Here is a 27,138-nt window from a genome sequence, read left to right as displayed (position 1 = left end):
AAATACAAAATAATATGTTTTAAAGTTTAAAAAGTAAATTAAAATAAATCATGATCGTTTTCTAAAGTATGTTTTCATGGGTGTTAATCGCTTCATTTTTGTTTTGTAGAAAAAAACAACTATCACACTGATAAGGGCTGAAGGTGAACGCAGCGAAACGTATTGGTATTGGAAGAGAAACCGAACCGTCCCGTGTTGCTCCCAATGCTCCAGTAACATTACATTATGTAAACTGCAATGCATAAATGACAAAGAACTGCACCGATGCAGATGTAATATCATAGCAATCTATCAATAAATGCACTCACGACACACGCTCTGCTCGGCGCCCCTGCAGATTGAAAAATGCGCTAAATCCAAGCAGACTCAGATAAGGGGAGGAGCCGAAACTTGACGCAGCTTGCCGCCGTTTCAAATGAGTTTTTTTAAAGGGGACTGAAGCGATAAAAAATATATTAATCAAATATTTTTTGAAGCCCCCCTAAAAAGGGCCTAGTGACGCCCCTGGTTGTCACCATCTGTAAGGGTTGTCACTCATCATTTGACCTCACACACTAACCTCGCGACAACTGCCACCTACAGTACCTGTAGTAGGCTACTGCAGGTGGCAGTTATCGCGAGGCTACTGACAGACTCAGATTAGGAATGTTTTTTTTTTTTTTACTCTGCCCGGGCCCGGGGTAGCCTATTTTTAATTTTTAATAACGCAGGTTAAAAACCGGGAGATTTACGGGAAAATACTAATACGGGAGGACGGCGGGAAAGAAGGGTAAAATACGGGACTTTCCCGGCCAAAACGGGATACTTGACAGGTATGATGGAAGCAGCTGAAACAATCTATTCAAATGTAATTTGCCGACATGTTTTATTCATATGTCAGACACACATAGCGGAACTATAAAGTTTACTCTATTCTTCTCCCAGTTCAACAGCCACTTACTTTCATGTATTTCGGGAGAAACTGTGGAGTTCAGGTGCTGTAAATCCGGCTGACAGGACTCTCTGAACTGCAGCTCTCATCTCGTTATATATATCAAGATAATTTATAAAGGTTTTTAAACGAAGAATCGGAATATCAGATAGTTGACATGGTAAGCAAGTTTGTGAATATTTTTAATAAAAAAGGAAAAACGAATAGCGATATGTCTGTTATTGTGGCTGCGGTGTGTCACGTGACAATCGTGAAACAAGGGGTCAGTTAAAGGTAGGGTAGGTAATCATTTTTCTAAAAAAAAAACATTCCAAATTTGTTTAAACTGTCTTTATATACCAATACATCATTAAAATGTAAGTACTCTGAAAAAGAAAATATAAAAATCGAGTGACTGTAGACCTTTTAATCTGCAATAAACACAGCTCATTATTTCCATTCACTCCACCCCCTCCCTTCTGAGCTCCTTCCAAAGCCACGCCCCCAAAACACATGAACGCGCGACGCCAAACGCTCAGGCTGGAACAAGACGCATTTATTACCTGAGACGAGTGGAGAGGAAGGAGCGCAGTACATACAGTGACATCATGTCAGAATCACATGTAATAAAATACCTAACTTTATCACTATGAATATAAACAAATAAGATTTCTTTTAGTACTCACTATCAAGCTAGCATATCGATAATGGTAAAGTTTCATTCGGTAACGAGCTATATTTATAAGGCAAAACTAAAAACAGGTTGCATTGATACACTGCATTGATGATTTTTCCATTACCATCAGTTACACTGTGATGAAGATGAATTTCGTGTAAGATTCATAACATATACGGTGTTTTGCATGTAAGAGTTTCCATGATGAAAACATTGTTGACTCTAATGAAGACTAACGTACACTCCGAGTCCGGAGACAAGTACCGCATCGTCGGTTCGAGGACAGGTCCGGGGTTGAGGGCGAAGCAGAGGAGGTCATTCAAGAGCGCGGGCAGGGTCCGAGGAAGTAGTTTTTGCCTTGTTTGCCTTCGCTGACTGCATATGCAGGTGCTTTTGAGCTGAATATTTCCGGGAACGGTGACATGTGATGAGTGCACGCCGGGCAGCGCGCGCAGTGGGGCTCGGGGCGGGCACGAGACATGAAGGCATCTGATTGGTTCTTTACATTCGCACCGAATGGCAGTGATTGGTCAGAGTTTTTACTGTCCTGCAGCTGCTACAGAGGTCTGATTTTTTTCATTCCTTTTTCTAAACACATAATGTATTGACTACTATCAGGATGGAAGGACCATTTCACCCAGTATAAAAAAAAGTGTTTCTGAACAGGATTACCTACCCTACCTTTAAAATATTTTAAACTTGCGCGTGAAAGGGTTGATTTAAAAATATTTATATTCTAAATAAACACCAATAGCCCAAGTTTAGTAAAACATTTTTTATTGACACTACAAAAAATAATTCTGCATCCATTTTTAGGTGTGCCAGCTGCCACTGTGGGTGCCACCGGCACACCCGTGGCTACGCCCCTGACACACACACAAAACAGTAATGCTGGATAATGGATTGTTTTACAATAACATCAGGCCATAATGAAATCTCTTCTCCTCACCTCTTCTCCAGATTTACCAGCTGCAGTGCGAGTTAAGGAAGGCACAGAAAGAGACAGACTTCCAGAGGCAGCGTTCCTTAAAGAATCCCAGTGACACACAAAAGCTCAAAGATGAACTCAACGCTGTACGCACAAAGTTACTGGAGATTGAGATATTCTCCCCGGTGAATAAGAGACTAATTTATTACAGTAATATAACAAATCAACACATTTTGGAACTCAATCTTATCTGACTGACCTTCACAGTAAATCTGTCTCTTTCTCTTTCAATCAGGTACAGCAGGATATCCTTGAGAATGATTTAAAGGAGACAGAGACCAGACGTTCAGAACTAGCTGAGGATGTCACTAGACTAAGTGAGGAGAATGAACGACTCCAGCAAGAGAAAGAGGAGGTAAAACTGGTCTCTCCTTAACCTTAATGTTGTTTGTTTGTTTTGTCTTTAAAAATTTTGTACTTTGTATAAAATTTGTGTTTTAACCTACTTTTTTCTTATTTAAGAGGAGGAATTCATATTTTTATCGTTTGTATCTAGTCTCTCTCTCTCTCTCTCTCTCTCTCTCTCTCTCTCTCTCTCTCTCTCTCTCTCTCTCTCTCTCTCTCTCTCTTTAAAAGAAAAAAAAAAAAATTCTTTTAAATGTCCATATTTTTTGTCACCTTCACTATGCTCCCCTCTCACCTTTTTTAGCTCATAGAAGAGAAGGACTATTTAGGCCTGGAGGTGGAGAAGTTGACTGTGGACTGTGAGATGTACAAGCACAGGAGTACACTGTTCCAGAGTCAGCTAGAGGAGGTGCAGGCAGAAAGAGATAAGGTCAGTATCATCTGTGCTCATAATAAACAAGTATCATACAAAATCATTAAGTCTTAAATAAGTGTTTAGATTCAACAATGAGATCAGTTTACATGGAAGCTATCTAACAGTACAGTAAATAGTCAGTTTAGTGTTAGTGTTTCAAACAAATGAACACAGTATACTGGACCAACATCGTTACAGTATGTAAGTGAAATAACATTTTTAGATCTAGAAACCTACATGCATTATATGCAGTAAATGAATATTGAGTCCAAAAGTCTGGGACCAATTTGAAAATATGGGATTCACAATTTAAATATTGAAATAAACTTTTTTTGTATTTTTAAAAGTTTAAAACAGCAAAGAAAAGAAATATTTCTGATTCTGCTCTATATCATGTTCATAAATCAAATAAGAGAATTTGTGACACTGACCTTGTGAACTCCTTTCTTCACACTAAAAAAAAATGGTTCTTCAGCGGTTCTTCAGGGGTTCTTTGCGGTGGTTAAGGTGCTATATAGCAGTGGTTCCCAATCCTGGTCCTGGGGACCCACAGCTCTGCACAGTTTGTATGTCTCCTTTATCTGACACACCCAATTCAGTTCAGAGCTCTTTCCTAACGAGATGATGATCTGAATCAGGTGTGTTAAATGAGGGAGACATGCAAACTGTGCAGAGCTGTGGGTCCCCAGGACCAGGATTGGGAACCACTGCTATATAGCACCACTACCATTTAAAGAACCTGTTAAGCCCAGTTTGGTTCTTCAGCGGTTCTTTAGCGGTTCTTTGGGGTGGTTAAGGTGCTATATGGCACCATTACCATACAAAAAACCTGTTAAGCACCTACAGTTATTTAAAGGCTCTCTTAGTCTCTTAGTTTAGTTGGTGATAGGATTAGAAAAACGACATTAAAATATAGTGATTTTCCTGAATACAAGTCCCGCCTATATATATTCCAGGGCCCCCACACAAGACTTTTTGACCACAGAATTTTTTTTTACAGGATTTTGAATCTTTTAAGCCACGATTTGGTAAGAAATTAATTATCCATCTTGTAAGTAATTGTCATTTAGGAGCATATTGACTCATCAATTGTAGTATCTGGCATGATAATGGGCCCTACTACCTCAAATGTAAAAAAAACAAAAAACATAAATGGTTCTATATAGCACCATTTGACAAATGTGCTATAAAGCTTCTTAAGTGCCATATAGTACCAAAAGAGGTTCCCCTATTATTACGAGCCAAAGAACCACTGTTGGGTACTGTTGAGCACCATTTTTGTTGAAGCAATTATAAACAACCAAGGTGCTATATGGCACCTCTTATGGTTCTACATAGCACCATTTGACAAAGGTGCTGTATAGCACCTTTAAAGATAGGTGCTATATGGCACTTAAAGTGGTTCCCCTATGATTACAAGCCAATGAACCACTTTTAGTGCTTTTTAGCACCATTTTTGTTTAAAGTGTTCAAAAGGTCTGATGTTTTTGCTTTTATTGAGGCACACAAGATGCTTTTAGAGTCCTTCTGAAATCATGTTGGAAAACATAAATCATTAGCTTGCACAGACTACACTCTAAACAAAAATGGTGCTAAATAGCACTTAAATTAGTTCATTGGCTTGTAATTATGGGGAACCACTTTAAGTGCCATATAGCACCTATATTTAAAGGTGCTATACAGCTCCTTTGTCAAATGGTGCTACGTAGAACCGTAGAATAAGATGTGCCATATAGCACCTTGATTGTTTACAATTGCTTCAACAAAAATGGTGCTCAACAGTACCCAACAGTGGTTCTTTGGCTCGTAATTATAGGGGAACCTCTTTTGGTACTATATGGCACTTAAGAAGCTTTATAGCACATTTGTCAAATGGTGCTATATAGAACTATTTGTTTGTTTGTTTTGGGGTTTTTTTTCTTCATTTTTGAGGTAGTAGGGCCCATTATCATGCCAGATACTACAATTGATGAGTCAATATGCTTCTAAATGACACTTTTACTTAAAAGATGGATAATTAATCATTTTAATGTTGTTTTTCTAATCCTACTGTATCACCAACTTTAAAGAACTGTAGGGGCTTAACAGGTTCTTTGAATGGCAATGGTGCCATATAGCACCTTAACCACCTCAAAGAACTGCTGAAGAACCGCTGAAGAACCAAACTGGGCTTAACAGGTTCTTTAAATGGTAGTGGTGCTATATAGCACCATAACCACCGCAAAGAACCCCTGAAGAACCGCTGAAGAACCATTTTTTGTAGAGTGTACTGGAAAATGAAAACTTTCTTATGACAGATACTGCTCATGATTGTTTTGTTTTTTTTTGTTTTTTTTAGGCATATTTGTCCCGTGATGAGGCCCAGGTTCAGATCGCACGGAGTCTTGCAGAGAAGGACATGCTCAGAGGCCAACTAATGGAGCTACAGGAGAAGGTTTTCACCATGAAAGCCTGTAGCAGGGAAAGAGAAAGAAGAGAAAAATCCAGGGTAAAATTTTCAATTTTCTATAATAAATTCAATACCCAACATTGCTTACCACAATGACTTTGCACAATATTGAAAATTACTCTGAATTTGCAGTCAATTACATCTGTAACTTAATACAACCACACAGGCCTTTATTTTTTATGTTTTGTCTCTTGAATGAGTAGGACAGGAAGATCAGTTGCGAGAGCAGCGAGGACCCTCCTTCCAGCCCGGCACCCAGAAGACGGCTGTGTCGCTTGAAAGCAATCCTTCCTGAGTCTTTCAGCTCAAATGAGGTACATTTATACTGTTAATGTTCTACTTATCTAAGCCTAGTGTGACTTAAGATTTTCGAAGTATGGATCCATGCACACTAAAGGCTGATATTGCCCACAGCTCATTGGAGGATTTAGTTCAGAACTACAAAAACTAATAAAAAGAACTAAAAACATGGAGGATGTTGGTGAAATTGACGGTTAAGAAAGGGGTTTGAGTTACTAAAAATCAACATCTAACTTTAATTCAATGAAATGGGGAGTGTGTATATAAGGATTTTAACAGTGACAGGATGATTGACAGGCCAGTTTTCGGTGACAGAATGCATGTAACTATGTGACAGTGCACAATATTATGACGTTACATGGCCCCAATCTTCCTACTCTTTTTTTTTTTTTTTTTTTTGAGAATGAAATAATCATTGGATATGTCAAAGTTCGCAAGGTTAGTGACATAGTGATTATTTGCTTGAGTTTTAATTCTCCACCCTAATGTGGTATATATATACATGCACTGCATCTCAGATAACCCCACCCCTTAACAGCACAAATGAACAAAACAACACTACTGACAAATGAAAGCTTTCTTAATTACAGATACTGCTCATGTTTTTTCTTCAGGCATATTTGTCCCATTAAAAAGTTATTCTTGACATGCAGTTACAGCATTTTTTGTGTGATACATATAAGCATTACTGGAATGCAGTTTGACAGTGTTAGTGCAAACAAGAGTGCAAAGCACATGCTTTAAAGAACAATAACTATTATGAAAACCATAGATATAAAGCTTTAAAAATGGTCCTAATTTTTATTTAATTGTGGAGTCCACACCTGATCAAGCAATTTTTTTCCAGCCTATGATTAGCCAGTCAAAATCCATCTGACTTTAAAAAAGCTTTATTAACAGAACTTCATTGTCAATTGGTGTGGATGCTAATATGGTTATTATATTTATTGATCTTGGTGTGAATTGGCCTTTACACTTATATTTCATTTGTGTCAACTGTACATGCAGTGTTAGTAACAATAACTTTGTTTGCATTTGTTAATGTGAGAATGGCCTTTAAAGGAGGAAAAAGCATGTCTGATGGCATTAGGTAGGAAATAGAGAAATAGAGAAAGCTGTAGCTTTTGTTTTTGGATAGATTTTGTATATATGTTTTGTGTGTATGTGTGTGTGTTTACAGTTTAATGATGAAGTAATCAACAGTATCAGTTCCAATCAAGTGGAGCCCCCCTGTTCTGAATCTCTCCGTAGACGAGAGTTACACTTTCCAGATGTGACACATTCCAGAAGTGACATGGAAGACATTTACAGGTGAGCTGCTCATCTGGTCCAAAGCAGTGAACTGTAAAACTGTGAAAATAACAGTTTGGTATTGACTTTTTCAGCTTGGCTACATTAAGGATTGAGTTTGTAAATGGTTGCCCATTGAGAATTATTACATTATTGTAATAATATAACTTGATAATTGTATAATTTAATTTACATGAGAAGAATGACCACTTTTTAATCCATTTCCATACTTTCATTATTTCAGTTTATTTATAAAGCACTTTTAAAACAACATAATGTTGACCAAAGTGCTGTACAATCATACAATTACATAAATGAGTCTACACAGACCAGAATCCAAATCCAAAACAAGTGTTAAATTGTTTAAATCATCTGGATTCAGTCAGAATTACTGAATAGAAAGTGCTGTTTGCATGTCACTGCATGTGGAATTTGCATCAAGTCCAGTAGACACTTTCAAACAGTGGCTGTTGTAGGGTGATTTACGTAGACAGTATGAGTGTTATAACCTGTTAATATGGTCACCAAAATGAATAGGTAATGCTTACATCCTGTTTTTGCATCCAGTGGAAAACAGGACTAAGGGCACCTTTCTTTCTTTTTATTGTTTGTATGTATTCCACAGTATTATTAAACCATCAATTAGTGTTTCCTGTTTCCTTGTCTCTATGATCTTAATGTTACATTGTATGTGCCCATGACTCAGACACTATAATAAAACTAACTCATAAGTCAACAATGTTTCCGTATGTACATTCACCTTGTGGTGGAGATAAAATTGTTGTTTGTATCTAAAATTAACTTCTGACCTCAGAGAGAGGAAGTTTGCATGCAGATTCTCCAGAGAACTGGTATACAAAAAAAAAAAAAAAAAACCTCTTTGTTTCATTTTCAGCAGTCAGGAGCTGACCGATGACTCTTTTGATTATGTTGTCATTCCTAAAGGTATGTTACTTCCCCCTACATTACACTGTGGTTACCCAAAGTCACAAATGTTTATGCTTTCCTGCAGTAACATACAGTGCCCCAAAATACACTTAAAAACGTCTTTGCATGACATCACTAAATATCAAACCAAGTGCCATTTATTTTTGAAGAACAAGCACACTTTTCAGAAAAAACGTGTTAGGAATAAGACAATAATATAAAAAATTAAGACAAAAGTATTTTACAATTTCTGGTTGCAGTTCACAATTCATGTGATGAACAATACCTCTGATAAGACTTAACCCCTTCATCGACGACAAACAAGAAATGTACTATTAAATCAAAATATACTAAAAATGGTTTCTTTATGCTGCAGTATAACAACATATTTCTTTCCATTCATTTACTGTCTCAAAGAATTCGGCCATTTCTACTCTTCAGTTTTTAAACTTGATTTTCTTAATCAGTAATTAAATGGAATACTTGTACTCAGCTTCATGACATACTTCCATTACATACTTTGAAATATCTTTTTCTGAATTATAAGTGGCAACAACACAATCAGAATTGAGTCATTTTATTTGCCATATTGGTACGTAGTGGACGTATGTCATGAACCTCAGTACAGGTATTCCATTTAATTACTGATTAAGAAAATCAAGTTTACATTTTCAGAGAAAAGAGAGGAAATATTCTGAGCATTACCGTGTACATCATCTTCAAAATACAGGATTAAAAGCTTTATTTTAAACTTTTTTACATCATACACCACTTCATACATCCACTAAAGATGATATTGGGACCAGTAAGTTGCAAAAATGGCTTAGTGAAGTGTAGTTATTTCTAAGAACAGTTCTAGCATAATTTGTTTGCAGATTCTATTTGCTTTGATATTTTGCTAGGTAATGCAATTACATTCATATATTTGTAGCTTAAATGTCAAACAGTGTCCAAATACTTTTTAGGGACACTCTGCAATTAGAATGAATTACAGTACACCCCTTGTTGATCTCCATTTTGATAGGAAATAATTTGAACGAGTCAAAATCACCGACATCACTTCACAAGAGAATCCCTACTGACAGGTAAAATAAAAACTAAAGACAAAACATAATTATCACATTGATTTATTTATTGTCACACTGCTAAAAAAAAAATGTAATTTTGTATAAATCTAGCGTCTCAAGAGCATCAGCTCCTCCCTTCCTAATGCGCTCCAGACCTCAGGCCCTGCGTATCACTGGTCGTGTACTCACCGTGGTTTTCCAAGGAGAAATGCTATTGAACCAACTACAGGTCATTGGGGGTAATAAGACCGGTGTGTTCGTGCATCATGTGACCGAAGGATCATCTGCTCATACCAGTGGCATCAGCTCTGGAACTCAGATACTTCAGGTGAGAACATCTGGATTCTGAACTCTACAATTTTTGTTTGAGGAAGATTTGGGTATTTTTTGGTACTTAAGCCTAGTCCCAGGATAAAATGCATGTTTGAGCTGTCTGAACTAAAGGCGACTTGCTCTAGAATCTCTTAAAATATGTCACTGCCTTTGTTTTGTCTCAAGATGCACACCAGTAATGTTTATAAAGTGTTTAGGCACGTTTATAAAAGCTACTTAAATGTCCTAATTGAGCTACAGCCAAATCCTTAACAGACAAGGCTTAATCTAAGGGTAGGTGGGGAGCTGGGGAATGGGAACCAGTCTAACTTGATAGTGAAGTAATTTACTCTGAAAAACAAAGTGGAAGGAGACGCGAAGAGAATTCAGTTATGAAAGCAGTGGCAGGTCTCCTGATTCTTTCAAAGATAAGATGCCCTGACAAATAACAGAAAGCTGTAATTTTCTCTTTCTCTTTGAATAAGGAAAGAAACCACACACACACACACACACACATATATATATATATATATCAAGTCAAGTCACCTTCATTATAACGCTTTTAACAATATAGATTGTTTCAAAGCAGCTTTACAGTGATAATAGGAAATTATAGTAACAGAGATTGTTTTGGCTTTACTGCAGCTCTAGAATAAAGTTATTGTCCAGCTAAAGTTAGTTTTGATTGATTGATTCACTTCCGTTGCAAAGATCATTAGTTATTAATTTAGGGGCCGCTAACACGACACCGTTCTAACAGAAAACACTCAACATGCTCAACAGTGACTGGTGGCCCGAGAAAGCAAACCCTGAAATAGATTCCAAGGTGCAAGCCTTGAAAAATCTTGAAAATAAGGTTATCTCTGCGCAAACCTCAAAAACCCAAACCCGCGAAAACGAGCGAGACTAGTTGATACTTCAGGACTGTGTTGTCGTCGTGTCCAGGTGCAGGTCCTTCATCAGATCTGGATACGGCCTGGATCCGGCGGACTGTGGTAAACCTCGGGATAAACAGAGAGACTAATATTAGCGTAGACGCCATTCTTCTTATGATGTTACGAGTACATCAGGATCTATGCAGCCTAACATTGAATTATAGAAGTCTATAATGTGTTATGTGTATGTTATGTGTATAATGTGTTATGTGTAACTATACATATATATCCCTGGAGCGATATTCAGGTTTTTTAGCTGCAGTTAAATTGAGTGGGAACTAATCAAAGCCAAAATTGTGTATTTATAGCTGAAGTGTGAGCAGGAGCAGAGAACTGTACAAATGGTTCTGGAAGACACGACTATGGAGGAGGCCCTGTGGGCCCTGGGGCAGGTCCAGGGACCATGCCACATTACACTGAGACCCAGCCAAGATGGTAAGGGCAAATAATCACAATCGCACAATCATACATGCTGGTGAATGTGATTTCACCAAATACATGTTCCTGGATCAACATCTTTATTGATCCTGGAACAACATTCCAATCAACCAATCAGATTTGAGGGACAAGTTTATGTCAAGTTTAGGTTTACAACCAGGGTTAGGTTCTTCTACATCAGTGTTATTCTTTTATCATTTCCCTCTGATTTTAGGGAAAAGTAATGGATAGGGTTAGGTTCATGGGTAGAGATAGGGGTAGGACAACATTTTCAGACTGGAATGTTGCTCCAGGATCAACAAAATATGTTGATACAAGAACACGTCTTACTTGGCAAAATCATGGTGACAGATACACGATATATTAAATTATTTATTTTAAAGCAATCACTTGTGTGCTATAGAGAAATTTAGAGTAGTGTAGTGTGCTGGCAATGGTAATTCATAGGTTTGATTCACAGGGAATACATGAACTGATGAAATGTAGACTTTGGCTGCAAAGTCGCTTTGGATAAAATGTCTGCAAAATTCAAACCTGTATATATACATGAATGTACTTTATATTTATATTTTTATCTTGGTAAACTTTTACTTCTCTTCATTCCAAAGCATAATAGCATACTTTTTACTCCACTGCATTTCATAAAAACGTATTGTTCCTCGTTATTTCGAACTGAATAAATGCATTGCACTGCGCAGGCAAAGCGCAGGTCAGGCCACAGCGTGTCTGCATATTAGGCCTATGTCCATTCTGCAGGCATACCAGGCTGACCTGATAAGAGACCTTGTTGAGGATGAGGGTATGAGCCCAGACGCAATAATAGAGCTGTGCTGGGCCACAGATCTATCTCTCCGAGCCACCAAGGAGACTGTCACACTTTCATTGTGTTTGGTTTTCATTTTCAAGGACTCTTAGTTTGCTTATGGTTTCCTGTTTCCTTTGTCCTCATTTTCCCGCTACTAGTTTATCACCATGGTTATTGATTTAACGATCACACCTGTTTGTATTCTGTTCATTATCACTGTGTATCTAAGTCCCTTATTTTGGTTAATTCAGTTGTCTGGTGTTGTTTGTGCACAGCACTCTGTTTCGTAGACTCTCGCTTTTGTTTGTACCTGTTTGGATTTAGTTTAATAAATTTAACTAACTTTGATTTTGAATCTGGATTATCTTCATCTTCATTGTAATCTAAACGTTACAGAGACGGCCAAGTCAGTCGGCTGGTCTATGGCAGCCCAGGTGGCTACATAGAAACATCTATGGCTAAACTTGTCTGGTATAAAAGAGAAAGATATTTTTCATGGATGCTCCAATTGCCCCTCCTGGCCTCTTGGGGCGACAATGTCACCTCAGTCATCAAGAGGTTTCAGGAGAAAAAAAAAGGCTGCGGCATTCCAGAGATATCTGGCTCTTGGCTGAGATCTTCTAGGGGTAAGACAGCTAAAATGTATACTTTGTCTCTAAAAAGACAATATATCTAAGATATATTATTATCTCTAAGAAGACTTTGGTGAAAAGGTTCTGATGCTAGTGGTGTCAGGCCTCTGAGGGAAGACATAATTACACCTCATTTTACTGTGCCCATCTCCTTTCTGTGCCCTCAGGAGGCTGTTCTGCCAACCCCGCCACCTCAGTAGCTTTGGGGGCGCAGAGGTCTCCAGCAAGCCCATATCTCAGTGTCTGCCCGAGGATGTTTTGCGGCACTGGGATGATTGCTCCCTCTAAAGAGGTTCCCATAGCAGTCAGTTTGGTCATTCCCTGCCAATTCAGGGCGCCGAATTTGCTGCTCAAGTTACACCAGAGACTAGTCTTGAGAGACTGGTTTCCTTAGTAGATCTCAACGGGCCCTGTACACCCATGAAAAAGGTTACAAAATTCAGTTCGGGTCTCGCCCTCCCAGGTTCAATGGGGTCCTGTCCACAGTGGTATGACCCGAACAAGCCCTGGTTATGGAACAGGAGGTAAAAGCTCTGTTGGGGAAGGAGGCCATAGAACATGTTCCTCCTCCCGACAGAGTTCGGGTTTTACAACCGGTATTTTATCGCTCCAAAAAAGAATGGGGGTTTGCATCTGATTTTAGATCTACGCCAACCAAATCCTTCTGTGAAAAAGCTCAAGTTCAAAATGCTGAATTTGAAGCAAATCATGTCACAAATCAGGTCAGAGGACTGGTTTGTCATAATAGATCTCAAGGATGCATACTTCCATTTATCCATCATTCAACAGCACAGGAAGCTTCTGAGGTATTGTCACAGGTCGGGGTGGGGCGCCAGCGGGCCGCCCACCCCTCCGCTTGCGTGCCGCCCCTGAGGAGCCGACCGTGGACACGAAGGAGACAGACACAGCATTAAAATAATAAATGTTCTTTATTAAATAAATAAAACAGTTTCTCTTCAGCACCAGCAGGCCCCCCCAGCATCCACGGGCTCCTCCGATGAGCAGGCTCATTAGCAGGCTCTTCAGCATTAGCAGGCACTTCCAGCATTAGCAGGCTCATTAGCAGGCTCTTGACTAGCATTAGCAGGCCCTTCCAGCATTAGCCGGCTCTTCACTAGCCTCAGGCAGAGAGTGGAAGATTCGTGTAACTCACAGCATTAGCAGGCCCTTCCAGCATTAGCAGGCCCTTCCAGCATTAGCAGGCCCTTCCAGCATTAGCAGGCCCTTCCAGCATTAGCAGGCCCTTCCAGGCTAGCAGGCTCTTCCAGCATTAGCAGGCTCTTCCAGCATTAGCAGGCTCTTCACTAGCATTAGCAGGCCCTTCCAGCATTATCAGGCTCATTAGTAGGCTCTTCACTAGCATTAGCAGGCCCTTCCAGCATTAGCAGGCCCTTCCAGCATTAGCAGGCCCTTCCAGCATTAGCAGGCTCTTCCAGCATTAGCAGGCTCTTCCAGCATTAGCAGGCTCTTCCAGCATTAGCAGGCTCTTCACTAGCATTAGCAGGCCCTTCCAGCATTAGCAGGCTCATTAGTAGGCTCTTCACTAGCATTAGCAGGCCCTTCCAGCATTAGCCGGCTCTTCACTAGCCTCAGGCGGAGAGTGGAAGATACGTGTAACTCACAGCATTAGCAGGCTCTTCCAGCATTACTCACAGCATTAGCAGGTTCTTCACTGGACTCAGGCAGAGAGAGGAATGGATACATGTAACTCACAGCGTTAGCAGGTTCTTCACTGGACTCAGGCAGAGAGAGGAATGGATACGTGTAACTCACAGCGTTAGCAGGTTCTTCAAGCGTTAGCAGGTTCTTCACTGGACTCAGGCAGAGAGAGGCAGAGGTGGGACAAAGTCATTGTTATGCAAGTCACAAGTAAGTCTCAAGTCTTTGCCCTCGAGTCCCGAGTCAAGTCGAGTCAAAGCTGAGGCAAGTCCCGAGTCGAGTCAAAAGTCAAAGCCAACAAGTCTCAAGTCGAGTCCAAAGTCCTACCATTTTAGTTTCGAGTCATTTCAAGTCCTCTTACCACAGAAATAAAATTTATACAAATCATGTACGTCAGTAAGATTTGTATTTATTTAAACCTCTTTTTATACAATGACATTAATCAAATACAGTAAAAAACAGAAAATTAAATTTTCACAAAAAATGCTTGTATTTCAACAGCATATTGCACTAGAACAATGCACAGCATGCAGCTTCAGTCCTGTATTGTATTAACCTCATATTGCAAAACAGTTTAACTTTCAAATAGACATGGGTCGTTTTAGCCTAAACCTTTTTAAACATGTCATCAATAAAATCCTCACTCCTCAAAATTATCACTTCTGAAAAACTGGACCAACCTGATAATATAATTGGAATGCGTGTTGCAGTGCGTATGCGGTGCAAGACCAGCACGCGCAATAGTGCTTTCACATATGCTGCGTTTGCAGTGCGTGATCCACGGCTGTACCACAAATACATACTCACTATTTGTATTTCAAATCCAGAAGTTATTAGCATCTTTTATTTTAAAAAAAAAATTGTCAGCATTGCGATTCTCTTTGTACACACGTATACACTCTTTAATAGACGTATTCACGTTTAAATACAATTTAAACAACGTATTATTTAATGCATTACTCTTATATAATTATATATTAAGTTGCTCAAGCAAGTGGTAAAATATTTAACCATGTACTTATATTAAAATCGCATAGCCTACATTTTAAATTAAAACTTAAAATTGACAAAAACAGCAGACTCATACTCTTTCTTTTGCATAATTTAAATCTTTATACAATAAATCTCGCATGTCACAAAGAACTTGTTTTTCCACCTCCACGAATGAGACGAGTGTTATGTTGCCTTGTTGAAATATGTATTTTCCCTTGATTTAGGCTACCCCGGTCTTAACGTCTCAGCATTGCGATTCTCTTTGTACACATATACACTCTTTAATAGACGTATGCACGTTTAAACACAATTTAAACAACGTAGGCCTATTATTCAATGCATTACTTCTACTTATATTAAGCAAGTGGTCAAATATTTAACCATGTAGGCTACTTGTATAAAAAAACAGCCGACTCTCATGTCTTTTATTTTATATTTAAATTAATACAATAAATCTCGCATGTCACAAGGAACATGTTTTTCCACATCCACGAATGCGACGAGTGTCGTTCATTATGTCGCCTTGTTGAGGTAAATTGTAGTTTTCCTTGCTTTACCCTGGTCTTAAAGTGAAAATAGTATTTAATTAAATACATTTATGGTGAGATGAGATTACTACATTTTATTTAATTAATCGCGTTTATGGTGAAATTACAAAAATTTTAGGTCAATCTGTGTTCATTTTGACCACGAAACATGCGCTGTCACTTTAATTCAGCGCGTGCAGCACATGTGCAGCACAGCAGAAATAGACTCGGTGCGGAAACGATCGCGGCACTGCTGTATACGCACCGCACCTGGAACGGATCGACGGACTGCAACCGCGTGCAGTGTGAAAGCTCTAACCTGTTAACATGGGTACGGAAAAAAATACACACCGCTGGCGCATACGCACTGCAAACGGAGTTTGTGTAAAACGGGCGTTAGATGCTGTCAAATCAAAACAACGTGGGACTACAGTGATTGGATGTCGTGCAGGCAGCGCGCGTGCTCGCTGCATGCATACAGCTGGTGCACATTTTTTTCACAGATGCAGATAAACTGAGAGCGGCGCGGCCGTGTGGACATTTTTTTCCCCAGTTTTCATGGGAAGTAGCAAGTCTTCTCGAGTCAAAAGGCGCAAGTCCAAGTGAAGTCACGAGTCATTGATGTTAAAGTCCAAGTCGAGTTGCAAGTCTTTGTACATTTTGTCGAGTCGAGTCTGAAGTCATCAAATTCATGACTCGAGTCTGACTCGAGTCCAAGTCACATGACTCGAGTCCACACCTCTGGGAATGGACATGTGTAACTCACAGCGTTAGCAGGTTCTTCACTGGACTCAGGCAGAGAGAGGAATGGACATGTGTAACTCACAGCGTTAGCAGGTTCTTCACTGGACTCAGGCAGAGAGAGGAATGGACAGCTGTGACTGCGAGTGAACAGCAGAAATAATTCCCACACTCGCATATCCACCACACACTGTAAGGTTTCACTCGTGCTCACTTCCACAATAAAACTGCAATTCAACAGACTCACGGTGCAACCAAGGCTTACACCCGCAATCCAGCCGAAGTTTTCTCTGTCTGTCTCTGTCTCTCTCTCTTTCTCTTTCTCTCCCGCGGCCTCCCTCCGCATCCGCGGCCGCGATCGCGGCCGCTCACGTGCTGTGTGCCTCACATCTCCCCTCCGCCCAATAAAACAACTTCTCACGGGGGAGAAAAGACCAACCCACAGTCTCTCTTCACTGGCTTTTTATATCCTTCTCAATGCCCACATGGCTTCGTCATGGCTCTAGATTAATTCCCCACACCTGATGTCGATTTCCTCATCCCGGTTGGCAAGGCAACAGATACACATTTACACGGGGGGGGTGGTGTGTCCTTGTTATTGTACCGGAGGGGACACAATTGCGGCGAACTTTAGTTCCGCCCTCTCATTTGTCACACCGTGACATACCCCCCCGCCAATCCGCTCCAGTCCCTGGAGCGGGACGCCGAAGAAAAAAGAAAAAGAAAAAAAAGAGAGACAAAACAAAAACAAACCAAAAAAAAAGAGGGAAAAAAAACTGGTCGCCATACCTTCGGCCCACGGTCGCACAACTCAGGGCGGCATCCTGCCGACTACGCCACTTTATGTCACAGGTCGGGGTGGGGCGCCAGCGGGCCGCCCACCCCTCCGCTTGCGTGCCGCCCCTGAGGAGCCGACCGTGGACACGAAGGAGACAGACACAGCATTAAAATAATAAATGTTCTTTATTAAATAAATAAAACAGTTTCTCTTCAGCACCAGCAGGCCCCCCCAGCATCCACGGGCTCCTCCCAGCATTAGCAGGCTCATTAGCAGGCTCTTCAGCATTAGCAGGCACTTCCAGCATTAGCAGGCTCATTAGCAGGTTCTTGACTAGCATTAGCAGGCCCTTCCAGCATTAGCCGGCTCTTCACTAGCCTCAGGCAGAGAGTGGAAGATTCGTGTAACTCACAACATTAGCAGGCCCTTCCAGCATTAGCAGGCCCTTCCAGCATTAGCAGGCCCTTCCAGCATTAGCAGGCCCTTCCAGCATTAGCAGGCCCTTCCAGCATTAGCAGGCCCTTCCAGCATTAGCAGGCTCTTCCAGCATTAGCAGGCTCTTCCAGCATTAGCAGGCTCTTCCAGCATTAACAGGCTCTTCCAGCATTAGCAGGCTCTTCCAGCATTAGCAGGCTCTTCCAGCATTAGCAGGCTCTTCCAGCATTAGCAGGCTCTTCCAGCATTAGCAGGCTCTTCCAGCATTAGCAGGCTCTTCCAGCATTAACAGGCTCTTCCAGCATTAGCAGGCTCTTCCAGCATTAGCAGGCTCTTCCAGCATTAGCAGGCTCTTCCAGCATTAGCAGGCTCTTCACTAGCATTAGCAGGCCCTTCCAGCATTAGCAGGCTCATTAGTAGGCTCTTCACTAGCATTAGCAGGCCCTTCCAGCGTTAGCCGGCTCTTCACTAGCCTCAGGCGGAGAGTGGAAGATACGTGTAACTCACAGCATTAGCAGGCTCTTCCAGCATTACTCACAGCATTAGCAGGTTCTTCACTGGACTCAGGCAGAGAGAGGAATGGATACATGTAACTCACAGCGTTAGCAGGTTCTTCACTGGACTCAGGCAGAGAGAGGAATGGATACGTGTAACTCACAGCGTTAGCAGGTTCTTCAAGCGTTAGCAGGTTCTTCACTGGACTCAGGCAGAGAGAGGAATGGACAGCTGTGACTGCGAGTGAACAGCAGAAATAATTCCCACACTCGCATATCCACCACACACTGTAAGGTTTCACTCGTGCTCACTTCCACAATAAAACTGCAATTCAACAGACTCACGGTGCAACCAAGGCTTACACCCGCAATCCAGCCGAAGTTTTCTCTGTCTGTCTCTGTCTCTCTCTCTTTCTCTCCCGCGGCCTCCCTCCGCATCCGCGGCCGCGATCACGGCCGCTCACGTGCTGTGTGCCTCACATCTCCCCTCCGCCCAATAAAACAACTTCTCACGGGGGAGAAAAGACCAACCCACAGTCTCTCTTCACTGGCTTTTTATATCCTTCTCAATGCCCACATGGCTTCGTCATGGCTCTAGATTAATTCCCCACACCTGATGTCGATTTCCTCATCCCGGTTGGCAAGGCAACAGATACACATTTACACGGGGGGGTGGTGTGTCCTTGTTATTGTACCGGAGGGGACACAATTGCGGCGAACTTTAGTTCCGCCCTCTCATTTGTCACACCGTGACAGTATGTTTTCGGGGGCGGAGAGTACCAATATCAAGTTTTTCCTTTTAGCCTAGCCTTGTCACTCTGCACTGTCACGAATGCGTGGATGCAGCACTGGCTCTTTTGCGACTCCAGGGCATTTGTATGCTGAACTACATAGACGACTAGTTGATCTTAGCTCAGTCAGAACAGCTTACAGCTGGGTGCCAAAACTAGGGAGCAGACATCCTGTTGAGGCAGGGGCTGAGGCCTGGGGAATGGAAACTCCACCCTGAGGTGGTTGAGTTCCTAAGTCAAGTCAAAGCACCTTTATTTATATAGCGCTTTTTACAATTCTGATTGTTTCAAAGCAGCTTTACAGAGATAACAGGAAAATAATGCAAAAAAGTTTGTTTCTAGAAGAAAATAGCGTCACAGTCCAGCTAACTGTAAGTAAGTTCAGTGATGGTTCATTTTTGTTGTAAAAAAGTTATTAATTCAGTTCATTTATTTATATAATAATTCGTTATATTTATATAGCGCTTTTCTGGGTACTCAAAGCGTTTTACATGGAAGGGGGAATCTCAACCACCTCAACCATCTCCTCAACCACCACTAATGTGCAGCATCCACCTGGAGGATGCGACGGCAGCCATACTGCGCCAGAACGCCAAACACACACCAGCTTATTGGTGGAGAGGAGACAGGGTGATGAAGCCAATCAGTATATGGGGATGATTAGGAGGCCATGATGGATAGAGGCCAATGGGCAAATTTGGCCAGGATGCCGGGGTTTCACCCCTACTCTTTTTCGAAGGACATCCTGGGATTTTTAATGACCACAGAGAGTCCCACACAGACCACAGGGTGAGCACCCCCTACTGGCCTCACTAACACCTCTTCCAGCAGCAACCTGGTTTTCTCAGGAGGTCTCCCATCCAGGTACTAACCAGGCTCAACCCTGCTTAGCTTCAGTGGGCAACCAGTCTTGGGCTACAGGGTGATATGGCCACTCTGGAGAAAACCCTGATGTGGGGTTTTCTCCCCACATCAGAGAAAACCCAAAGGGGGAAAAAGGTGACAAAGGCGAAAAAGGTGACAGTGGCAAGGAACCAAAACTCCATCAGGTGATAGAATGGAGAAAAAAAGTTGGGGGGCCAGTTCTCCTCTGGCCAACGAATGAACAGTGTATGATTATGATTCAGGCAGCATTATAGGTCAGAAGGGTTGGATTGGAACATTCATAATATTATCCAGTTCCATCTGGTTGAAGATCAGAGTCTATGGAATGGAGACGAGTCTATTGAGGAGGTTCCTGCGAAGTTTCTGATGCTAAAAACAATTGTTCCTTGCTATTATGTCTCTCAAAAGAATAGGATACTTACAAGCCCTATCGGTTTCCCCTTTGTGTTTGTAATATGCACAAGGCACAGTGAAAGCCTTTCTATACCCTACACCAGGTTATGTACCTAATGTCCCCACTAATTTGGCAAGATCTATTGTTCTGCAGGCCTTTTGTCCCTCCCCCCTTTTGAACTTCGGACCAGGAGAAAAAATGAATGCATATATGCATAGAGCTGCTCTGTGGCACAAATCTGATCAGCTGTTTGTGTTGGGTAATGATGAAATTCTGCATAACACCGGCCCTGCCCATAGCCCAGACGGATGGAGAATACTAGAGATAGTTATCAAATGTAGGGAGCAAGTACTTGCCAGAAAGAGCTGCAACTCTTTTAATGTGGCTGTAGGCCTCTTGAGAGCAACTTTTACATTGAAGGTGCAAAAGTTCTTACTTTTTTCGTTGGTCATTTTTTACATCAGAAAAAAACTGCTGTTTTAAAGGGGTCATCAACTGCATTTTTTAAAATAATTTTATCATTTTTTTCCTGGGGTGCAGTTATAATGTTAGTGTGATTTATACATAAAAAAAAGGGTCATAGTTAAAAAATAAAAGGCATTTTTCCTACCCTGATTTTAGCCCTATGATTTGAATGCTCTGCCTGAAGGGGTGTGTCTGCTGTGTGATTTCAGTGTAAATGCCCTCTGCTACGATTGGCTAAAATGAAATAGCTAAGTATTACATGTGGGACCCTCTTGTAAACTTTTACCACCTTTTTAGTATTACAGCTGCCAAGGTTAACTAATCGTGAAAAGTGTTGATTATAGCACTAAATTTAGATCTATAGCATTATATTTAGATTGTGCCATGAAAGGTTGCAATAATGAGCATTGTAGCCCATGTATCACAGACATGTTGAGCGCATGAATGTAGTGATCGATCTTGTGAATGTAGTGATCTTGTCATTGTAACTCGATTTCTCTTCTCTCGCGAATGCTTTAATCATAACTAACAGTGCAAACACGATGTAAATAATAGATTTGTCATTGATTATAAGGGTAGTTTTGGTGAGAGTCCAGAACTCAGTTATTGATAAACTCGCGCTGTTTGTTTGACAACTCCAGCGATTGTATAGGGAGCGTTCTTTTATCGCTTTCTATATATAATTTAATCACAGTTTAAATAACAGATTATTTTCATCCTACTAAGAAAAACAATGTGAAGTTAACCGTTTAGTCACTGGTTTGATTTACTGACACATTGACAAAGAACATCTGACTGTAGCTACATGAATCATTACATATCTGAAATCAGTGGTCAGAGATCAGGCATTAGAATTAACACAGTTACTTGCGTGTTGTGGCGTTACTGTTGAGTCCATATCGTAAAAGTCTGCAAAGCTTGTGCCAAAATTGCAACTGATTTACCAAAGAATCCACAGTGAAATGTACCGAATACAAATAAATAATGCTCAACTGAGACTTTTACTTTGTTGAAAATAAATAACTACATCCCTAGCATTAGGATCCTTTAGAAGTTGCAATGAAGTTAGTGTTGATTTTCTTCTGCATCATAAATAAGCACATTCTATAATGAGCCGTTCTCTGGTCTTGGTTACAATAAAAAGCTGTTTTTGGACTAAAAAGTAAGTTTTCAGTTCTGAAACTTACAGGGTATTCATATGATGACCTCTTATATGTCAAATACTCAAGGGAAATTTGATTTCTCAATTCATGACCTCTTTAACAGTTGTGTGTAGACTTCCACTGTGTGTGTTCATTAATTGAACCAAAATGATTTATAATGTTTAACCTTGATTTGGGATGGCTTATTTAATGTACCTTGTAAATAGTCAAGATTGCTTGTTAAGGTAAGAGATTAAACCAAAATAAAGATCTGCTGATTTTCTCCTAGCCTACGAGAACCTTCTACAGCAGCTAAAAAATGGAGAAGTGATGTCGGGTGATTCCTTCTACGTCCGTGTTAATATGACGTTGTCGGGCGATGTAGCAGGAACCCTGCCGATCAAGTGTAACGACATTGTCCATGTTACAAACACTCACCATTCCAATGACGGCTTCTGGTGGGCCAGTCATGTGCACCCTTCTCACCTGGAAGACCTTCAGAGTGGGGCTCTGCCCAACTACTACAGGTAGTAAAATAATTTGTATTATTAGAAAAACTTACATCTTGGGATTTTTTTTTTTACATTGTAAAATGTACCCAGTCAATGTACAATTTTCCTGCGTATAGCTCCTGGGATTCAGAAGAAAAGCACAATTTTTTCAATTATCATTGTGTGTAAAATTGTGAACCCATTAGATCTGTAGTTTCATCATACCTTTTAAAAGTTTGTGCTCAGTAAAAAATTTGTTTTGCTTTGCAAGAAATTAATACTTTCATTCAGCAAGTACGCACTCAATTTATCAAAAGTGACAGTAAAGACATTTATAATGTTACAATGATTTCTATTTCAAATAAATGGTATTTTTCATCAAATAATCTTGAAAAAAGTATTACAGTTTCTACAATAATATTAAGCAACTGTTTGCAACTGATAATGACAAGAAATGTTTTTGAGCACAAAAGCATATTCAAATGATTTCTGAAGGACCATGTGACACTGAGTAATGGCTGCTGAAAATTCAGTAATAAATTACATTTCAAAATATAATAAAATATATTAAAATATTTTGCAGTTATTTTAAATTGTAATAATATTTCACAATATTACTACTTTACACACGGACACTCACACATAATCTTTGTACATGTTTCAGAGCACAGAGGCTGTTAATCAGGGCTATAGAGGATATGACCTACCCTCGCAAAACTCACAGAAAGGTGAGAATCCATCAGTAAATTCACACAGTTCATATAGTCATTGCAGAAATAATTTTTCTCTGTTTCTTTAACTTTATGATATTGTGATTTGTGTATATTAAGATTATACTAATAAAGCTCACATGCAATTTTGCTCAGTGTTTAAACAATTACACTTGAAGTTAATGGAATGCTGCACAATGCTTAACTGAACTATAAATTGATTGTCTTTGCTGCCCTTTTGACATGATGACTTAAAAGTTTAGTCATTATTCATGTCATAGGTTAGTCATAGTCCATGTTTTAGATGAATAGTTCTTGTTTTTAGAAATTCTTGTCTATATTTGTATCGCCATACTGTGGAATTACGGAAATGCTTGCCAAAATATTGAACTCTGGGTGTGGTATGACGATGTTGAGTGAATAATGTGTAACTAGTCATGCATTCTTGCCATCAAGATTAAAGAGACAGACATGCACAAAATTATTGTAGACTTGTTAGATTCTGTCGAGATTTGTCATGAAAAAGCATTATTAGCACAGATTGGTAGAATATCTGTTACATTAGTCCTCAGTACTTGTTTTCTGTCCACAGGAGAGAACTGCAGCTAATGAGAAGCAGAGAGAGGTGAGGATCGTCAGCACCTGTCAACAGAGCAGAAACCCTCTGTGGGTCAGTGTGGAAGATGACAACAGCACATCACTGGACAGTTAGTACAAGACAAACTCATTCAACTGTTTTACTCATAACTAGGCATGGGAAACAAAATACATTTCTGATTCTAATAGTTCCATTAACAATTATTTTAGTACTTTTGCATAAATGCAACACTAAACAAACAATTTGGTAACATACTTCATTTATTTTAGAAAAATCCTACTGACTGATGATAACTACACATTGCCATATGTACAACTACCGTACTCAGTAACTACACTGATTTAAGTCTCACAAAGATTAAGGTCATTCAGTTGCAGAAATATTTAATATGGAACCGGTTCTGAATAAAAACATATTAAACCTTATTCATAACATCCAGATTTAACTTAAATTACAATCTCTCTCTCTCTCTCTCTCTCTCTCTCTCTCTCTCTCTCTCTCTCTCTCTCTCTCTCTGTGTGCGTGTGTGTGTTAACTGTGAATCATTCAATTAATTAATAAGTGTCAGGCAATTATTTTTTTTTTTTTATCTTAAGTATCAAATAAATCTTTCTCTTCGTAGGTTATGGTTGTGTGCAGAGCAGATGTGTGACTCTGATGCCTTACACCCTGGTCACACCTCAGTTCCCTCCCATCTGTCGCCCAGTCCTCCTCCTTCCCACAATCTTTGGCCATGTCTTGCACAAACGGTTGGCAGAACAGGAAGGTTATCAGCTCTGTGAGCCAGGTAAAAAAAAAAAAAAATCACTTTATTTTCAAACAAGAGGAAAAGAAAAGGGGAAAAAAATAGATAAAGATACCATAGAGAGAACTTTCCCATTACAGTGAGAAATTCAGGTTTGAGTCACAGTATCAACAGGTTTCCCTATTAGTCAGTCACGTTCAACGTTACGTCGGACTAAACTAAGGTATTGGGATCTCGCCTGAGAGCCCTATCACCTTCGAGTGGTAACAGAACAATCCAATGCACATTCAAATTAAGTTTAATGGTTCAACGCAAACATATTTAGAAGTGCGTAAGTCATAACTTAGTGTCCATTTACGTCAAAACTAGGATCAGCTGGTGCACCGGCCCCCGAGTTTTGAAAACACTGTCACCTTGTGGCAGGTCAAATTTATAGCAGCCATAAACCAGAGCGTGCAGCACCATTGTTTTAAAGCCTGACAACTAAAAGTGTTAATGTTCTGATGGAATAATTCACATACTGAAGTGTAGCAATAAATAATAATAATAATACCAGACTTTTTTGAGGCAAGTAAATGGTGCTCTAATTATTTTATGCTCTTTATATAGCAGAATATATGATGGTTAAGTCACCTTTATTAATGTAGCGCTTTTTACAATACAGATTTTTTTTATTATTTTTTTTTTATGCAGCTTTACAGTGATATTGTGTTAGAACATGGATTCAAATATTCTGACACGCAAAATAAAGCATTCATGTGAAAGTGGAGCTTTAATTTATATTGATCATGTATTTCTCTTAAAACAGGCATGGAGATTCATGAGAAATTGCGCTGCGGATAAATCAGCATGATCAAAAACTTGCACGGTCATATTTTTCCTTAAAATAACTAGTCAATAATGTGAATAAAGGGAGGAATTTTACTATTTCAGATTGCCCGTCGGGCAGGCCGGTTATGCATTTTGGTAGCCCGACGTCAGGCTAGCGATTTTGCGAGCCCTGCAGCCACTTCGGTTAATACACAGGATGATCTGAGGATTACAGTGAAATCCGCCGGGTGAATCCCCACGGCCCTCCCACTCCTCTTTCATAGGAAAGCATCTGCAGCCTGTGGAGCTTCTGGCTGCGGTGTCTGGTCCTTCCCTTGGGGGACCCAGCATCTCATTCAGGGCTCCCGCGGAGGACCGGATGTCGAAGATTCAGCTGTGCTGCCCCTTTTGGAGAGAGTAGCGTTGTTTGAGTCTGAACCAGAGCTGACTGCAATGCTTTCCTGGGCTGCTACAAGGGTCAGGCTTGTGTGGAACCCTCCACCGTATTCCTAATGCTCACGGCTGGATGATTGGTTTCTCTGGGCAGGGCATGCTTAACAGCAGCATCCCGCTCTGGTCCCTTTGTTCCCGGAAGTGCATGAGGAGGTCACAAAGTGAATTTGCCCAGCAGTTCTCAGTAGTACAAAAGTACAAACGTATCGTGCCCCGAGATCACAGTCCTTCTGGTGAGGACGCAATAGAGCCGGTCCCTCCAGCTGATATGGGTTTTACAGGATTTTACAGCCAATACTTCATTGTGCCCAAGAAAGGCAGTGGGTTACGACCGATCTTGGATCTGTGCATCTTGAATCGGGCCCTTCACAAGCTTCCGTTCAAGATGCTGACACAGAAACGCTTCCTAAGGTGCGTTTAACACCATGATTGGTTTGCAGCAACTGACCTGAAGGACGTGTACTATCATGTCTCGATCCTACCTCGACACAGTCCGTTACTGCACTTTGCGTTCGAGGGATGGGCATAGCAGTACAAGGTCCTCCCCACTGGGCTGTCCCTGTCGCCCCGCGTCTTCACGAAGATAGCGATGGCTGCCCTTACCCCTTTGAAGGAAGTGGGCATTTGCAACCTCAACTATCTCGACGACTGGCAAGTCGCAAGATCAGTTATGCGAACAAAGGCACCTGGTGCTCAGGCAACTCTGCCACTTCGGGTCAACTGGAAAAAGAGCAAACTCCCTCGTGCAGAGAATCTCTTTTCTCAGTGTGGAGTTGGACTTGGTCGACATGACGCTCAGTCAGTGCATAACTGCTTGAATTCATTCAGGGGCAGGACAGCAGCTCCACTGAAACTGTTTCAGAGGGTATATGGCATCCGCAGCTACAGTAACGGCGCTCAGATTGCTTCATATGAGACCGCTTCAGTGCTCTCTTGACGACCTAGCATGGCACCGCGGCACACATCAGGTGGAAATCACTCCCATCTGTTGCCATACTTTCAGCCCGTCCTGACCTTGCTTTTCTATGGGCAGGAGTTCCCCTAAAACAAGTGTCCAGGCATGTTGTTGTGTCAACAGATGCCTCCAGCCAGTGCTGTATGTGATGGGCATGCAGCCTCGGGCTCCTGGATAAGACCTTGACTGCAGTGGCATATCAATTGCCTCAAGTTGCTAGCAGTGCTGTTGGCCCTGTGCCGGTTTCTGTGCTGATTTCTATGCGTTTCCCCCAGTGAGCTTGCTCGCATAGAGTGTCTCATAGAGTGTGCATGGTCAGGGAGGACAAGGAGCAGATCTTTATGGTTCGCCTTACTGGCCCACCTGGACCTGGTTCCCATAACTTCCCATAAGGACCTGCTTTCTCAGGGATGGGGCACCATATGGCACGCACATCCAGACCTCTGGAACCTCCACGTGTGGTCTATGGATGGGATGCGGAGGAATCAAGTGGCCTACCTCCAGCGGTACTTGACACTATCACTTCAGCTAGAGCCCCCTTTAAGAGGCGTGCTTACACTTTGAAGTGGAGCCTCTTCGTTGA

The 27,138-nt window shown here is 40.9% G+C and overlaps 1 protein-coding gene across 2 annotated transcripts in view; it reads left to right on the top strand.

The window, feature by feature from the left end:
* The window catches only part of card14 (caspase recruitment domain family, member 14), a 51,039-nt gene that overhangs the window by 5,793 nt on the left and 18,108 nt on the right, over positions 1-27,138 (top strand). The window contains exons 5-18 of one of the 2 annotated variants that reach the window (XM_082136743.1): positions 2,547-2,699; positions 2,810-2,929; positions 3,224-3,349; positions 5,673-5,822; positions 5,987-6,097; positions 7,264-7,394; positions 8,272-8,318; positions 9,325-9,385; positions 9,479-9,695; positions 10,923-11,049; positions 22,083-22,320; positions 22,949-23,012; positions 23,587-23,701; positions 24,215-24,379. In XM_082136743.1, the coding sequence (XP_081992869.1) occupies positions 2,547-2,699; positions 2,810-2,929; positions 3,224-3,349; positions 5,673-5,822; positions 5,987-6,097; positions 7,264-7,394; positions 8,272-8,318; positions 9,325-9,385; positions 9,479-9,695; positions 10,923-11,049; positions 22,083-22,320; positions 22,949-23,012; positions 23,587-23,701; positions 24,215-24,379 (1,825 nt within the window). Of the gene's footprint in view, positions 1-2,546; positions 2,700-2,809; positions 2,930-3,223; positions 3,350-5,672; positions 5,823-5,986; positions 6,098-7,263; positions 7,395-8,268; positions 8,319-9,324; positions 9,386-9,478; positions 9,696-10,922; positions 11,050-22,082; positions 22,321-22,948; positions 23,013-23,586; positions 23,702-24,214; positions 24,380-27,138 lie in introns of both variants that reach the window. The other variant, XM_082136742.1, reaches the window with a different exon arrangement.

This window comes from Leuciscus leuciscus (assembly GCF_965113295.1).
Source record: "Leuciscus leuciscus genome assembly, chromosome: 14".
Taxonomy (NCBI): Eukaryota; Metazoa; Chordata; class Actinopteri; order Cypriniformes; family Leuciscidae; genus Leuciscus; species Leuciscus leuciscus.
Note: the sequence above shows the minus strand (reverse complement) of the source record. Positions and strands in the feature narration are given on the sequence as shown.